At 36.6% G+C, this 17,942-nt stretch overlaps 2 protein-coding genes across 2 annotated transcripts in view; one reads left to right on the top strand and one right to left on the bottom strand.

The window, feature by feature from the left end:
* Nucleotides 1-17,942, bottom strand: part of CCDC146 (coiled-coil domain containing 146) — a 109,132-nt gene that overhangs the window by 73,792 nt on the left and 17,398 nt on the right. The window lies entirely within an intron of this gene.
* Nucleotides 3,508-7,253, top strand: FGL2 (fibrinogen like 2). The gene is made up of 2 exons (XM_058523934.1): nt 3,508-4,153; nt 6,388-7,253. Exons 1-2 carry the CDS (start codon nt 3,538-3,540, stop codon nt 7,092-7,094), a joined length of 1,323 nt encoding a protein of 440 aa, XP_058379917.1. The 5' UTR covers nt 3,508-3,537; the 3' UTR covers nt 7,095-7,253.

Below are 17,942 nucleotides of genomic sequence, written 5' to 3'. Positions count from 1 at the left end.
GTGCTGAGTGTACAGAAGAGCCTTCATAAATATTTGACTGCTAGATATATGGATTCATACCCTAGTCAAGGGCATTTAATAAGGTACCCTAAACTAAACCTTATTCCTATGTATTTCTATTTTATAAAATATTTTTATATATTACCTATATTCTCTTTCTTTAAAAATGTTTCTTTCTTTTTTATATATTTCCACTTTATAAAACATTTTTATATATTATCTATATTATCATCATTCTCTTTCTTTTTAAAATTATCTAATCATTTATTTATCTCCCTCCTCACAACATGTGGGTGCACAGCTTGAAAGTGGGTGAGGAACAAGAAATGAAATTATAAAATTAAATAGATATTTTTAGTCAGAAGGTTAAAAACTTTTACCTAAAATTGGTTTGAATATATTGAATAGAATGAAGAGAAAAACAAGTAATTTTTTAAAAAGCTAGAAGAAGATGGAGGAAAATGAGACATAAGGTGTTTAGAACACGTTTGACAAACTTGTTTGGAAAGAATGTTACATTTATACACTGCATTTTTTCCCTTAAGCACTCCACTCACAGTTTTTATAACTATCATTCTTGTATAAGGGAAGAATAGCCAAATTCCTCTCTCACATTTACAAGAACCAAAGCTTAGTAAAATTAATGATCTATATATCCAATAAGAGGTAGGTCCGGGGGTGGAATCCATGTCTCCTAAGTATTTAGTAAACACAGTTGTGGAAGTGTAAAGTGGGCCTGACACACTTAGAGAACATGAATAGGGTAGTTTGGCTGGAATGAGGGGGGTATACTGAAAAGTCATGGGAAATCAGGTTAAAGAAAGAAATAACGAGATAGCTTACAGAGTCCCTTAAGTAACACAATAAAGAAGTTGGAGATTTATCCATGTCAGTCATTTTGAAATTATTTCTAAAGCAATAAAATCCTTTTTAAAATAAGGAATCTTATATGAAATGTCAATATGCAAAATAAATTAAAAGGAGGTGGTTTCTCCAACTGAAGATGTTCCCCTTTCTGGCCCTCGGCCTCTAGGAGAAAAGTTTGAAAACCGTGAAAATCGTTTGAAACCAAGAAAAGTGTGACAAGTCATGAGTGCTGACATGTTTTGGGCAAGGTTGTGACATACCAACTGGCACTGAGACCACCCAGGTGGAGGGACCCCTATGGAGGTAGAAAGCACAGAGGCGGGACTATCAGGGCTGCCAGGGGAAGGGAAGCCAAAGACGCTGGAGACAGGAGAAGAATCAAAACAGAGCCAGGAACATATCTGCAAATCATATATCTGATAAGGGGTTAATCTCCAAAATACATAAAGAATTCATACAACTCAATAACAAAAAAACAAACAACCCAATTAAAAAATGGGCAAAGGATCTGAATAGACATTTTTCCAGAGAAGATATACAGATGGCCAAGAGGAACATGAAAGGATGTTCAACATCACTAATTATCAGGGAAACGCAAATCAAAACTACAATGAGATATCACCTCATGCCTGTCAGAATGGCCATTATTAAAAAGACAAGAAATAACAAGTGTTGGAGAGGATGTGGAGAAAAGGGAACCCTCATACACTGCTGGGGAGAATGTAAACTGGGGCAGCCACTATGGAAAACAGTATGGAGAGTCTTCAAAAAATTAAGAATAGAACTACCATATGATCTAGCTATTCTACTTCTAGGTATTTATCCAAAGAATGTGAAAATACTAAGTCAAAAAGATATATGCACCTCTATGTTCATTGCAGCATTATTCACAATAGCCAAGACTTGGAAACAACCTAAGTGCCCATTAGAGGATGAATGGATAAAGAAGATGTGGTATATACACACAATGGAATACTACTCAGCCATAAAAAAGATGAAATCTTGCCATTTGTGACAAGATGGATGGACCTTGAAGGTATTATGCAAAGTGAAATGTCAGATGGAGAGTGATTTCACTCATATGTGGAAGATAAATAACAACAACAACAACAACAAACACATAGATACAGAGATTAAATAGCTGGTTACCAGAGGGGAAGTGGGGAGAGGGAGAGGGCAGAAGGAGTAAAAGGACACATGTGTACAGTGATGGATGGCAATTAGACTTTTAGTGGTAAACACAATGTAATCTACACAGAAATCAACCTATAATGATGTACACCTGAAATTTACATGTTATAAACCAATGTTACCTCAATAAAAAATTAATTAAAAGAAAAGATTGGGGAGACGAGGAAAACAGTCATGCATTGCTTAATAACAGGGATACATTCTGAGAAACGCATCGTTGTGATGCGTTTCATTGCATTCAGGCAATTTCATTGTGCGAACATCACAGAGTGTACCTACATAAACCTAGAAGGTATAGCCTACTACATACCTAGACTATATGGTACTAATCTTACGGCACCACAGTCATAAATGTGACTGTCGTTGATTGAAACGTCATTACACAGCATATGAGTATAAAAACCTAGACAGATCTTCACATAGATTGCTTAGCAAGGGTCTTTAAGGACCCATTCCACTTCTAAGGAACTAAAACTGGCGATTGTCAATAATGCACTTCAGAGTATGGCTTATGGAAGAAAGATAATGCAGAATTCTAACTTTCCTGATCAAAGAAATGGGCATTGCCTTGCCTCCTCATCCTCCCTACAGTAAAATATTGGCAAATGAATGTGCATTGATGCATTTTACATTAAAATGACATTTTAAATTTAAAAAAAAGAACAGAGCCAGGAATAGTTCAAAGATTCACACCTGGGCATCTGTGGAAGATGACAATCCAATCACAAAAATGGTGAAGGGAAAAGGAAGAGTTTTGATGCTGGTTTTGATGAAAGACAATGATGTATTTTTAATGCATTTTAGTCATTTAAGACATTTCTCCGACACTATACTGTGGTCAAAAGTATAGAAAGCAGCTCTTCTTTCTCTACCAGTTTTCTTCCCTTTTGCAAATAGATGAAACAAAAGTCCATTGCACGAGTCAGAAAGCTCCACTTCGTTATATTTAAAATTGTATTAAGTGCTTAAGATTTCACCTGAAAGTCCAACATGAAGAAACTACAGGATCCTCAAAGCCCCATGCCGAGAAGGAAAAAGGACCATTTCCATTTTTGTAAGATTTCTGTTCTTTAGACAGTCTGGATACCTAGCACATTAATTTTTATTTTTAGAAACTAATTTTTCCAGTGGAGTTAACTACAATCAAATGATTTCCTTCAAGCATAATTATTTTGAAATCCAAGATTTTCCTGTGCTTTATAAAATAAATGATGGAAGTGAAATTGTTGAATATGTGCATCCGACCAACTATAGCAATTCCGATGCATCTTATTCTGATTGAGAATAAATAACAGTTTTTGGCAAACTGGGTTTAACAAGGACCATCTCCTCTTCCTCTGTGTTTCTGAAATTTATGATGCAAGTGCTCCCGCCCTTTTCTGAGAACACAGAACGCCTGACTCAGGCAGGCAGCTGCCACTACTAAAACAGCTCCAGCCCGGCACACTTCCCTGCTGGGGTGAGAACACCACCGCAAAGATGAAGCTGGCAAAGTGGTGCTGGCTGAGCTCAGCTGTCCTCGCTGCTTATGGTGTTTTGGTTGTAGCAAACAGTGAAACAGAGGAAATTAAAGATGAAACAGCCAAGGACGCCTGCCCAGTGAGACTAGAAAGCAGAGGGAAATGCGAGGAGAGAGGCGAATGTCCCTACCAGGTGAACCTGCCCCCGCTGACGATTCAGCTCCCGAAGCAGTTTGGCAGGATCGAGGAGGTTTTCAAAGAAGTCCAGAACCTCAAGGAAATCATAAGTAGCCTGCAGAAATCTTGCCAAGATTGCAAACTACAGGCTGACGACAACCGAGACCCAGGCAGGAATGGACTGCTCTTACCCAGCACAGGAGCCCAGGGAGAGGCTGGGGACAACAGAGTGAGAGAATTAGAGAGCGAGGTCAACAAGCTGTCCTCTGACCTAAAGCATGCAAAGGAGGAGATCGACGTGCTTCAGGGTCGCCTGGAGAAGCTGAATCTTGTAAATATGAACAACATAGAAAATTATGTTGATAGAAAAGTGGAAAATCTAACATTTGCCGTCAATAGTTTGGATGGCAAATGTTCATCTAAGTGTCCCAATCAAGAACAAATACAATCACGCCCAGGTATGTACAATAATGTTTTCTTATCATTTGTTCGTGAATGTTATATAGGTAGACAATATCTATAAACATTAACCTGAGAAATAAGTTAAATAAATGACAGAGTAAATAAGTTAAGCCTTTTATTCATCAAGGTAGTACAGGAGAAACTAATATCTTTGCAAATGTGCCCATGGAAATGATATAGTACCTAATTACAAAAATCATGATTAGTACTGTATCCATTACAAAGCACTTTCAATTTCAAAGATCTTATTTACTGATGCCAGAGCTACACACAACAGAAGTAGAGAGAGAATTTCTTAATGTTTTAGTACATTTAACTTATCTGTTCACTGAAGTATTTGAAAACAATAGAGATAAGGCAGTGTTTGTGGTTGTGCTCTGTTCGTTGAAAATCGGTTTCTTGTGGTCGGCTGACTGCTCCTTCTCATGTGGCAGCAAGAGATTTTTGAAAGATTTTAGCAAGTAATATGCAGTTCATAAGGCCAAACATCTAGTGAAAACGGGAGATTTTATAAATGGAATAAAAACAGCTATATGGCTTCAGGTGTGTGCAAAACTTTCTGCTTTGAGAACTAGTGGCACAATAACGTTTTAAGGGGAGTTTTGGCATGCTACTAAGGGAAGGAATACATTCTTAATTCTTTCTCTCTTTTGCCTTAAACTAAAATTCAAGCATATAAAAATAGAACCCATCCTTACCATCCAGATTATTTGAATTAACTTTAATAAATATATGTTAAAGACCACAAACCTAACCACCTACTCTGCTCACAAACTACTAGCTGTGGCACTGGTTCCCCGGAACCCTGACTTTCCACATGAGTTCCTAGGACCATTGCTGATGATGGTCTTGCACTTTGGAGAGCCATCTCTGCATTAGGACCTCCACTTACCATGAGTGTAAGGTGAAGGGATAAGGTGTCTGGGGCAGACAGAGATCACCTTCATTTGGAACAAGTACCTCATACATGCTCCATCCCCAGGGAATCTGCCAGTGAAGGTAGGTGGGGGTTTCAAGGACCACTGTTGCTAGTACTCTTGGCAGCCTGTATTTGAATGTACCCTGCACATTGCGAGGCAGAGGTTAATGTCTTTGGTGACATCTCTGGGAACACATTAGATCTGATGCTGCATGGCAACTTGTAATGACAAGAACAAGAGTCTATTGTCTATTTTTCTACTAAAAGTTTTGGGTAAGTATCTGAACGTTTTGAGTTCTACATACATGTGAACAGGTTTTTTGTGCCTCCGAGTAGCTTATATTAAACTTACCTTATCTGGCACAAACTTAAAAAAAAATTATCTGTGAGTAAATATCTGTATTTGATTCCTACAGAACCATCTTCACTGATTATTACATTTATCCTGAACGTCATCCTGTTGTTTCTTTCTAGAAACCAAACATGTAAAACACTGGCTAACTACTTTCCTGGATAATAAATTTAGAAAAAGAATATCAGTACATTATTGAAAAAATTTTTTTTCACTTGAGCTTATTTAGTCGTCAGCATGGAAAATAAATGTGAATGTATGATGAATGCTGTACATTAGAATTTTAATGCATCATTTGGAATGTATCCTATAAAACTTTCTGATGGTAGAAGCTATCAGCCCCTTTAGGTGAAAGGAAGTAGAAGCCCCTGCTTCCTCTGTATGCATGGAATGCAGTTCTAGGAGAGCTGGAATCAACTGACTTTCAGGACCAAGGAATGCAGGAGTTACAAGAACAAGCTTTGCAGCCAGCCAGATCTAAGTTTGTATACTGGCTCTGCCTCTTAATGTTTTTGTGAACTTGAGCAAGTCACTGATCCTCTTTGAGCCTAAATATTCTCACCAGCAGATTGGCAATAATATCTGCATCATACGGTTCATGTGCAGAGTAAGTGTGAAAACATTATCAAGTCTTTGGCAGAATGTCTAGAACATATCGGTAGCCCTCACTAAATATTACTAAATAACTAAAACTATTACCTTTATTTATTGTTGTTGTTTGTTGTCAATATTAATACTAACCAAGAGAATGTTGGAAAGACTTGTCTGCTTTATAACATCGGGTTCTTGTTTTGAGGCCTTAACAAGCATTTGCTAAACAGGTTCAAGTAAGTTTAGCAGAGCAAGGTTTCATTATCACCATTGATTGAATTATTTTTGCTTTTGTACATATAAAGAATTCTTCAGATGCATTGTTTTTATTAATGAAATCCATCACTTTTCTTTTCTTCCTCCTTCAGTTCAACATCTAATATATAAAGATTGCTCTGACTACTACACAATAGGCAGAAGAAGCAGTGAGACCTACAGAGTTACACCAGATCCCAAAAATAGTAGCTTTGAAGTTTTCTGTGACATGGAGACCATGGGGGGTGGCTGGACAGTGCTGCAGACGCGTCTCGATGGAAGCACCAACTTCACCAGAACATGGAAAGACTACAAAGTGGGCTTTGGAAACCTCAGAAGAGAATTTTGGCTGGGGAATGATAAAATTCATCTTCTGACCAAGAGTAAGGAAATGATTCTAAGAATAGATCTTGAAGACTTTAATGGTGTCAAACTCTATGCCTTGTATGATCAGTTTTATGTGGCCAATGAGTTTCTCAAATACCGTTTACACCTTGGTAATTATAATGGCACAGCTGGAGATGCTTTACATTTCAGTAAACATTACAACCATGATCTGAAGTTTTTCACCACCCCAGACAGAGACAATGATCGATATCCCTCTGGGAACTGCGGGCTCTACTACAGTTCAGGCTGGTGGTTTGATGCATGTCTTTCTGCAAACTTAAACGGCAAATATTATCACCAAAAATACAGAGGTGTCCGTAATGGGATTTTCTGGGGCACCTGGCCTGGTATTAGTGAGGCACACCCTGGGGGCTACAAGTCCTCTTTCAAAGAGGCCAAAATGATGATTAGACCCAAATATTTTAAGCCATAAATCACTAATGCTCATTCCTCTGGTAATTCATATCTAATACGGCAATTAATTCCTTCAGCACTTTGGAATATGTTTCGTACTCCTTTTCCACGGCTAAAAACTTACCTCTGAGCAGTGGGTTCTTATGCTACACAGCATTTGAAATAAAGCTGAAAAATAAACATTTTTAAGGAGTCTTTCGTTGCTGTCATACTGTTATCCAAATTACACTTGCAAGCAATTGAGAATTGCACATTAGAGTTATAATTCTCTTAATTTCTACTAATTGAAAATTTTTCTGTTACTTGTATTACTTGCTATAATTAAAAAGTAATTGTTTATTCAGAAGGCTAGATTTTACTTAAGTAATCTGTATTTTGGTTGTGACTTAAACACATCTGAAGGTATATCACTCTTTTCAGGCTATAAACAGTTATTTGGACATTTAATTGTCTCTAAATACCCTAATCCTCATTCTGAGATAAACTTACTCAATTTGTGGCATTTATTTTGGGTCAGGAAGACCCCCCAGCATTTTAGGTCCCAGGCAAAGGGAAATATATATAATTAAACCTGTTTATGTACTAGTCATGAAATGTAAAATATCTGTCACTTAAAATATTTTAAAATGTAGTAGTATAATGTCACTCCTAAAAGCATTCAGAAAATTAATTTAACCTTAAAGACCATGGTTTAAAGGTAATTCATTCACAGTTCATAACTCTTTAGATGTTTGATGGTGAAAACTGCTTTAACATAAAAATTATCTCCCTCTGCTCCATATGCACAATAAGATTTACGATTGCTCACTACTGCGTTAGACTACTGGTAGGCTTTCTCTTGGAGAGGTAGGTGTCAATGGAGAATGAAGCACTTATTTATAGGCTATAATACTCTAAAGGCCAATTTTATATCCAAAGCAATAATATCATTAAGTGATTCACTTCATAGAAAGCTAAGTTTTATAGGACAACAGATCTATCTATCTATTAAAAAATATATAAATTTTGAAAATATATAGAACAGTAGTTCAAATATTATATATTTCAACCCTAACTGGTATATTGCTTATTTTACTATCAGAAGATTCAAACATAGGTGTTTATTTTCTTAACCAAACAAAAGTATCTGGGACTTTTATAATTCATTAATTAATACTGGAATTCAAGTATCATATTAAAAAGATTATAAAAAATAATGTGTTAAATTTCATCATTGTAAAAAGGGATCATTTTGAAAGAACAACAGTATTCTACTGCATGTTTAAAAAATGTGCTAGAATAAAATGTGAAATAATACACCATAATGTATGTGAGTCATAGAAACGCATTCAATCTTTAATTTCTAGTGTTTGTTTCTAATACAGTAACCAAGTTTTCAAAATATATTCACAAAGATGCATCTTTATTATTGTCTGAAAATGATTAAGGAGGATAGTTGCTTTAGGTAACAAGTTAAGTTTTCAAATATTACCCTTATAGAAAATTTTAACCAAAAAGAAGCAAGATATTATTTTAAAAATATATAACATACAGAGTTTTCAGGTAAACATGAGGAAAATTGTTATGAATACTTTTAAAATGTTAAAGCAAGAGAAATGCAAATAGAATTAAGTGATGACCAAAATGTAAAATATCATTGTAGATTTCAAAGGCTGCATATCTACTCAATAGGATACCAAACGTAAATGTCATAACTGATTTACTCTTTATTTCTCTCTTTTCTGTTTTTTTAAAAAAGACTAAGAAGATTTTGATATATACACGTATTTATTTCAGATAAGGGCATTTTCATTTACTATACAAAATTATCAATATATGTAAAAGTTTAAGTAAATTTCTGTGATCATAAGTGGACTCATCACAAAATACAGTTCTAAAGAAAAATAGGTCATATAAAGAGTGTCCACTGATTTAATGGGAACCATGTGTCATTTCAGGAGAATTTGGCAAATAATTCATTAGTCCATGAAAATACTCAAAAGCTTGTCCTTCTATCTTTTCACCTTATTTCAAAGGATAAAATTTTATTTTCCATTATATTTTTAAGGCACTTTTCTAATAAAAAATTCTGTAACACAGAAATTCCTTTTTAGAATCATTTCATGTCACTTATTATAAAATATATTTTAGATTTTGATAATCTTTAACATGTTGATGGAAATAAATTATACCTGAGTCTTTTGCTTTAACATCACTATTCACTAATATATGCTAATGTTTGTAAATGTGGATTGACTATCAACAAATATATTATTTTAGAGTCTTGTAGTGGTTCCATTTTAATGGCTAATATTTCTTATTTTAATTAAGACTATTTCTGAGCTTTATCCTTCTTTGAAAATACTGACTAAAATTAGGTCCTTAGAAATTCCAAGTGGAACTGATTCTCTCATAGCTGAGAAAAAAAAAAAAATCAGATTTTTCAGATAAGCAGTAGTGCTCCAAATGAATTAACGACACATTTGTCCAATAAATAAAGAGCTTAAATATACAAAGCATAAAATATATCCTAGTAACAAAATTTGCCGGTCCTTACTTTTGAATAGCTACCGAAGGAAAAATTTTAAAGGTAAAAGTGATAGGTAATATGATCATGATAAGATCTTGTTAGAATTCTTATTTTCCCTTATGTATAAATAGATTTATGTACCATGTGTTTTAAAAATCATGTAAAATAAAAGATTTAATCTTCACATTTATTTACTTCTTCAATGTGAAAACATTAAATATTATTGTTTATAAAATAATATTTATATATTTACTCTTGTATGAAAAGTCACATAATGTTTACCTAATCTAGACAATATCTTCGACTCTGAAGACTTTAATGAACACTATTTCTTAAACAGGAAGACAGAGGCAAATACGGGACACCATTATCTTATTTCCCTCTAGAACACGTTTGAAATACAAAAGTTTCAGTTTCATTTTGCAGCATTCAACTCCATCTCCTCCTTTTCCACCATTAATGTTGCTGCTCTGGTTCAGTCCTCATCATTTCCTTAGGATAATACAAATGCTTCCTAAAAGTAGCCTGTGCCTCCAGTTTCAATCTATTCCAATCCATCCTCCTTACCACTGTCAGAGAGATTATTCAAAAATACAATTCTGATCATGTTATTGTCCTGCTTAAAACCTTTCACAACTCCTCATTTCCTTAACGATAAAACCCAGCAAATAAGCCCCATCATGAACTGGTTTCTGCCTATCCCTTTAGCTTCCTTTTTTGCCACCACTCACACTCCTGCCATACTGAGTACCTTGTTGTTCTCCAACAAACCATGTTCTCTCATATTTTCACCACTTTGTGTATACTGTTCCCTTGGCCTAGATAGAATGCCATCCCCAACCCCTGCTTATCACCCATGATTAGAGCAGGGACTCAGGAACCAGATTTGCTTGGTTTGAATTTCAGCTCCACCTCTCACAAGGTGTGTAATCATGGGCAAGTCACTTAATCTCACTGTTCCTTGGTTCCTTCAATTATAACATAGGGATAACAATAGAATTTGCCTGACAGAGCTATTGACAGGATAACATATGTAAAGCACCTAAAACAAACATATGCATTATTGTTAGTATCATCATCATCATCATCATCATCATCATCATCCTAAATAGCTGTCTCTTCTGCGCAGTCTTCCCTGATGACACCAGGAGGGGTTTGGTACCACTCCTCTTTGGTCCTACACTATGATATATATACCTTATATTACATTATTTAATAATTGTCTAGGTTCTACTCTGAAATCAATGTCTGGCTAGGATGTAAAGGAAACTTGAAACATACTGTAGAATTGGGTACATAACAGTGGCAAGCTTTTAGAAGGGGTTCTGGAAACGTGCCTCTGGGCACATGTCATGCAGAGAGGTATGGCTGAACCGAGCTGGACAGCGATTGTTCTAGCTGGCTGTGTTCCTAAAGAAAAAGAAGCATTTTTCATACTTCTTATACTATATTGTAATTTTGAAATTAATTTTAATCATAAAATATTCATGAATGCTTTAATTAAAAAAAATTACAGGGGCCGGCCCAGTGGCTTAGCGGTTAAGTGCGTGCACTCCCCTGCTGGCGGCCCGGGTTCGGATCCCAGGATCGCACCAAAGCACCGCTTCTCCGGCCATGCTGAGGCTGCGTCCCACATACAGCAACTGGAAGGATGTGCAGCTATGACATACAACTATCTACTGGGGCTTTGGGGGAAAAAATAAAGAAATAAAAATTAATAAAAAAAAATTACAGATTAGACTAAAACATCTTTGTAAACCACCTTCAATTCCAATCTCATCCCTTTCCCCAGAGGTAACCAGCTGAGTTGGCTGAATCCAAACTAATTACATTCTGTGCATTGCCAAATTGCAACATCCACTGACTTATAGTCTTGCCAGGTTTCTTTTTTTATTGATTGGAAAGAGCTGGAAGTGAGAATACAAACAAGGGAAATTGGGAGTACTTGGAGAACTCAGATTTCCCTGAATTCCCAAATGTGACTGAGCCTCCCCTGCTCCTTGAAGCGGTCCCTCTGCATGTTTGATGTGTCTCTTCTTGTCAGAAGACATCGCTGCTTTCTTTCTAGAGGGAGTGACCTTAATTCTCCGTTAGGCTCCTTCATCCCACTCCTCAGCATCTCCAGATCTGTAACCAGGGCATGCCCTAATGTCAGTTACAAAGTCAAATTGGAGGAGAAGCCTTTGCATGACTTTGCTACTTTATATCAACAAAAAGCTGGGAAATATATGTAGAGGCAGATTTTGAGGTTGCTTGACTAAGGAAGGAAAAAGAGAATTTTATATGTGATTGAATTTATTGATATAGGCATATTTAACAGGAATTCTAGATTCAATGGGCTAGCTTGAGCAGATGTGTTTGGTTCTAATAGTTTGCTTGATTAGTGAACACAAACCTAGATTCAACAGCAGCTCATGCTAATTACAGTTGAGAAGCCAGAAATATCTTGGAACTAAAAGACTTATGGAGATAGAAACGTTGGAGTGGATTTACTTGTAAGTCATTCAACAAGTATGTATTGAGTGTATTCCATGTGCCAGGCAGGCTTCTAGGAGGCCAGAGATATATCAGTGACCAAAAGAGACAAAACTCTACACTCAGGGAGTTTATATTTTATCAGAGGAGATGAATAAATAAACAATGTATGATAAATGCCATTAAAATTAAGAAGGGCAAGAGAGATAAGGAGTATCAGAGGAGGGGGTGCTATTCCATATAGGTGGTCTGGGGAGACCTCTCTGAGAAGGTGACATTTGAAAAGAAACCTAAAGATATGAGAGAACAAGGCAGGCAGATATCTGGGAGAAGCTGGTTCCAAGCACAGGGATGATCAGGTACAAAGGTGCCTGGCATGTTTTAGGGTCAGGAGGGAGGCCAGTGTAGGAAAATCAGACATTCTGGGTGGAGGGGGTTTAGGGGATGAGATGAGAGGGAGCTTTGGGAATTGGGGTTAAATAAGGGGTAGGAGTGGGGGCTGCCAGATCATCTAGACCTGTAAGTCATGGTAAGGATTTTGCCTTTTATTCTGAGTATGTAACAGCCATAATGGTTCTGATCAGAGGAGGTACATGATCTCATCCAGTTTTAAAAGGATCACTCTTGTTGAGGGGAGGATAGACTGCTGGGAGACAAACATTGAAACATGAACACCAGTTTGACAGTGTGTGCAATAATCTTGGAGAAAGATGATGAAAACATGTACTATAATGGTTGCAGTAAAGTAGATCTTTAAGATAGAGCTGACAAAATTTGCTGATTAAACATCAGGAGTGGATAGTGAAAAGACTAGAGGTGTCACAGAAAACCACAGGATTTTAGCCTGAGCAACTTTGAAGGATGGAGCTGCCGTTAAATGTGGCGTCCCCACACAGTTAGGGAGAGCCTGTCCAGAAAGTGTGTGTGGGGTCGGGTAAGGGCTGGGGATCAACAGTTTTGAACACTCTAATTTCAAATATCTATTAGACATCCAAGTGGATGTCTTTGAATCTTAGTGTGACATTCAGGAAAGACATCTAGGGTTTAGAAAAACATTTGAGAGTTGCTAGAATATAGATGGTAATGAATCCATGGGACTAGATGAGATAATCTCATAAATAAGTGTGCTGTGCATGGAGGAAAGACTTTCACAGAAGTAACTGGAGATAAGGAGGAATCAGCACAGTTGCATCCCATCCACCCACCCTGTAACTATGTCATTTGAAAGGTCCCAGGACTACATCCTTGGAGAGAGGGCAGAAATTTATTCCCACTGGAACAGATACTTTCTCTAGATTATTTTATATTTGGACTGGCTTTTCCTTGCTTCTGCCAGCAACACTATTTTGTAGAGTTACTAGATGTCTTAAAAGCCATTATGGTACTCCACAATGCTATTCTACAAATCATTGCTCAAGTCAAGAGGAAGTCACTTCACAGGGAAAAGAGGAGGCAGTGACCTACTGAAGCCTCAGATATTGTATCTTCTGGGAGACACCACCTGTGAAGTTGGAGTGTGGTCATGCAGGATACAGTGCGTGTGCATGTGTGTGTATGTGTGTGTTTTATGTGTGCATACATACGCATACAGCAAAAGAAATATAAACTAGGCCACAGACCAAAAGAAATTCTCATTTGTTAATAGCATACTGCCCAAATTTAAAGAATCATGTATGGTCATTTTAATTCATTAGGGTACTAGTTTGCTATGATAATAAACCTTTAGTTAAGCAGAGACTAGTTTTACTCCTTTTCTCTTTATTCTAGAGACATTAATGATCTTAAAACTTGTTTCTTTCACAAATATTTTTCAAAAGTTATCCAAGTTAGAGGTAACCTAAATCTTAAATTTCTGATAGCTTTCAAATGGCTGGAATGGCTATACTTGAATCTGACTGGCAATTTTCACTTAACGTTGGGTCCAGTTGGTTTCCCTTGTGGGATATGTGCACACACACACGACACATGTACATATATGATGTACATACATGCTTATATATGCTATTTGTAATACATATGCTGTAATACACAAAAAAAAGCCTGCCCATTGAAATAAAATAGATATGCAGCTCCTACATGTAGTCAAAAGTCAACACAACAAAAATTACCACAGGCCCATAGCTATCTTATTTTAAGCGATGTTTTATAAAATAGATTGCCATAAATAGAACTTTAGTTTCATTAAATCTCCTATAACAAATTCTTTGCTACTAATGCTGCTGTTACTCCTTGAACTATTCCTACTTAACCGCCTCTCTTTTCCTCCACAACCCCATAGCACGGCTCCTTCTCCTTTGCTCTTTCTACTCCTTGACATCTTCTCTGTCAGTTCAGCAGCCTACTGTCCCCATGCCCATATTCAGTTCTGCCTCTGTACCTTTGCTCACCTAAAGTCCCTAAATCAAAATTAAAACCATGATCTAGCTAACTTGTGATCAGCATCTTCCTAGATATTGGATGTTCTCTCAAAAAGATCTGTATTATTTTATCAGCCATTTTTAGAAGGAAATCTACACTATACCTCTGAGAATATATACTCTTCTTTTGAAAGCCAAAAAAAAATCATGTTTAAAAATAAACAGCCTTTTTTGTCTGGCCCCTTAAAATAGCTGATATTGCATTTGTATTTATTATTTTAATCCAATAAATATTTATCATTTGCCTACTCTGTGTATAGCATGGTGCTATATGCTTATCAAAATATTTTGAATAAGATTTTTCCAAATAATAACTTTTTAAACTCTCAAAATCTAAGTTTACTCTCTAGCATTCAAGAGTTTCTCTGAGTAATTAAGGATGATACTGTTTAAGACGAATTGCTTCTCTATTACAAAAGGCCTCATACAAAAGTTCAGCATATTTGGGATCACATAGAATCTGAAAACTTGTTCAGTTTCTACCTCTGGAAACGGGCTTTCTCATCTACAAGAAGCAAATAATTTGTGCTTATGTTGTGAAGGTTTATCAAAAAGGGTCCACAAAACTGTTTGCTTACATTTATTTCCCATTCAGTAACGTTAGTTTCAAAGCTTTTTTCAGCTAATCTAAGTAATCTATTTTAATTTTTGTTTAGAGATTCTTGCTTCTAAATATTAATAATGATAAGCAGCTGTTACTTGCCGAGTGCCAACCCTGTGCTGGACATTACCTAGGAGCATTTCTACTGTTATCTCTGCTTGCTGTGATTAACGCTGCAACACGAGTAATGTTTTACACTCATTAAAATCTTCCCTGAAAACACAAATAAACAAATCACTGTTATCTACGAAATGTTTATCATGTATGGACCATTATTCATTTTCGGCTTTACTGACTTTCTTGGTGTATTTCTCATGAAATGGGCTAATTTTCCCTGATAAATTACCTATGGTAATCCCATGATGAAGTAAACACATAGTAAACCTCAGTATCACCCCCGATCTTTCTGTGTGAACCTATAAAGTGGAAAATGATTCTAATTAGATCTCAGTTTAAGGTGAAACATCTCTTCTTGAATCTTATCAAGACAATCACACAAAATTCTGTTGACAGGAGATATTTCAATAATTAATATATTTTCAAATATGTTAATGTTCCTACTTAACCTAGTGGTTAAAAATTATTTTCTTCCTGCAGCTAAGTCAGAATTTATAACAACTCTGACAAGAAAGGCAAACAAGTTTCTATGCTCTCCAAATACTATTTTACTTCCATGGTTACATGGCAGAATTCACTGATGAAAACATTCTGCTTAAGTACAAAGCACTTTATAAGTTCTTTGGAAGCTGACAGATTTCTCGTGTAAATGCCAAAGTTTTAAATTTCATTTGTCACATGAAATAATTTTTTAAAATGTCAATAGCATTTACAAATGAATGGTGTTGGGATGGCAATTCTTTAATTTCTATCCTATATGGAGCAAAATTGTTGTTTTTATCTGATCAAGCCAATGATTAAAAATGTGGAGAGACTCTAATAACATGAGTAGTTATAGAAGTTACACAGGAAGACTGATACTTATGATGAATACTCATTGGTATTTAACATGCTGAACTGCTAGAGCAGAGGTTCTCAAACTGTGTCCCCAGCAACCCTAAGGTTTTGCAGACATATTTCACCAATGCCAAAGGAAGCGGGGTAGGGGAAGAAGCCAGGAGAATGCATGATGTATTAAACACTGTTCACCTAGAATAGTTCTGCTTTTATTTTATATCTTGGGGCTCCACCTTCAATTTCACTTAAAGAAAAGGTTTTGTCTCGTTTTGTTTTAAAAAAATATTTGAAAATCATTGCCTCCCCATTGCATATCCCTTTGGGGGCTTGGCTAGCAAAAATAAAACTGGAATCGATGCATGGTGGTTCTAACTTGGTGTGATATTTCTAACATTAAGCATTTAAATCTCTGAGAATTTAGGTGGACTTGATATGGAAAATACATTCGGAAACTTGTAAGAAATTTCTTGTCTTTAAGTTTACCTTGTAAAGTAGTGATTCGGTAGTGTGATTATGTTGGTAGAAGGCTTTACTAATTAGTATGTACATTCATCCCCTTGAAAATGGCATGGCTACATGCAAGACAGTGAGCTAACTAACAGTTTGCAAGGAATATCAAGAAGAATAGTATAAGCTTCTTGCTTTCAAAGTTCCTGAAGCTACCATAGATTAGCTTAAAAACAGGAAAGAAAATAATATGTGGCATAAGGTAAGTACAAGTGTTACCGCACAAAAATGGGGTTCTTCTACCCGACGTGCATAAATAAACCAACTAATTGTGGCATCAGCTTTTGGGAAAAGAGATCAGCTTTATTCTGTGAGATCGATCTGCAGGGAGACAGGGGGCATGTGTCCTCAGATCTATCTCTCCAATTCAGGATTTGGGCAGAAATTGAAGATGTTAGGGAGAACAGGCTGGCATGAGGAAATGCAGGCAGGATAGGTTTTGATTGGTGGGTTTCAAGAATTTATGGTAAGGTTCTAAACATTTATGATGAGGTTCTAAACATTTATGGTAAGGTGGGGAAGGAATTTTAATACGAGATCTTCCTGAATGACAGACCTCTTGCTTCTGATAAGAATGTGACTTTTATGTTCCGGTCATGTTCCTGTCCTTTGGTCCCATGGTCATTTCAGGTCAAGATTTCTTCTTTGGTGCATGCTCTGGCCATGTGGCTTTGCAAATTTTCTGAAAGACAATTCTTAATCAATCTGTTGATAAGGGATGGGGTCAGTTGAACTTGTCCTGGAGGGCCTTCTGGTTACACAAGCACTATACAGGATGGTTACAACAACAGAAGTGACCACTCTTTGTCACGAAGTGGGATGCTTCAAGAAAAAGGTGGGATCTGAGCTGTCCTTGAAAGATGGGTAGAATTCTGAAGGACAGAATGGGGAGGAGAGCCCTCCTGGGCTGGGTATAGGATGAGCAAAGGTATCAGCAGGTTGGAAAATCAGGAGCTAGTTAGAGAAAAAACAATATGTCTAATTTGGCTGGAGCATGGGGTATGTGGCAGGCAACAGTAACAAAAGGAAGAAAGAAATGGTGGATCAGACTGTAGACGGATTTGACTGTAAGGTCAAGGAGGTGACATTGAATCCTTAAGATAAGGCAAGAAAAAAAATCAAATCTAAGTATCTACAATCTCCCCCAGCCACCTATTAATTGCTCAGTTCTGTGCCTGGGCCTGTGAGGTGATGTTGGGATACTGGGTGGGAAGGAAAACTGGAAGGAACTCTGAAGACTGTTTTACAGTAATGTAATGAAAATAATGAAATGGCCAAAGATATCAAGGAGAAGATGGGTGGAGATACAGAGGGTAAAAAGTCAGTCTTCTGGGGGGGACAAGTTTCTGGAGTTTTTAAAGAGGGGACGAGGGGTGGGGTATGAGAGAGGCATGTGCTGTGATG

The sequence above is a fragment of the Diceros bicornis genome, chromosome 3 (assembly GCF_020826845.1).
Source record: "Diceros bicornis minor isolate mBicDic1 chromosome 3, mDicBic1.mat.cur, whole genome shotgun sequence".
NCBI classification, from domain to species: Eukaryota; Metazoa; Chordata; class Mammalia; order Perissodactyla; family Rhinocerotidae; genus Diceros; species Diceros bicornis.
Note: the sequence above shows the minus strand (reverse complement) of the source record. Positions and strands in the feature narration are given on the sequence as shown.

Bases quoted from the DNA above. Each gene is read 5' to 3' on its own strand.
- FGL2 (XM_058523934.1), top strand. From the start codon at position 3,538: ATGAAGCTGGCAAAGTGGTGCTGGCTGAGCTCAGCTGTCCTCGCTGCT. The intron at 4,154-6,387 runs GTATGTACAATA...TTCCTCCTTCAG, and splicing joins ACAAATACAATCACGCCCAG to TTCAACATCTAATATATAAA.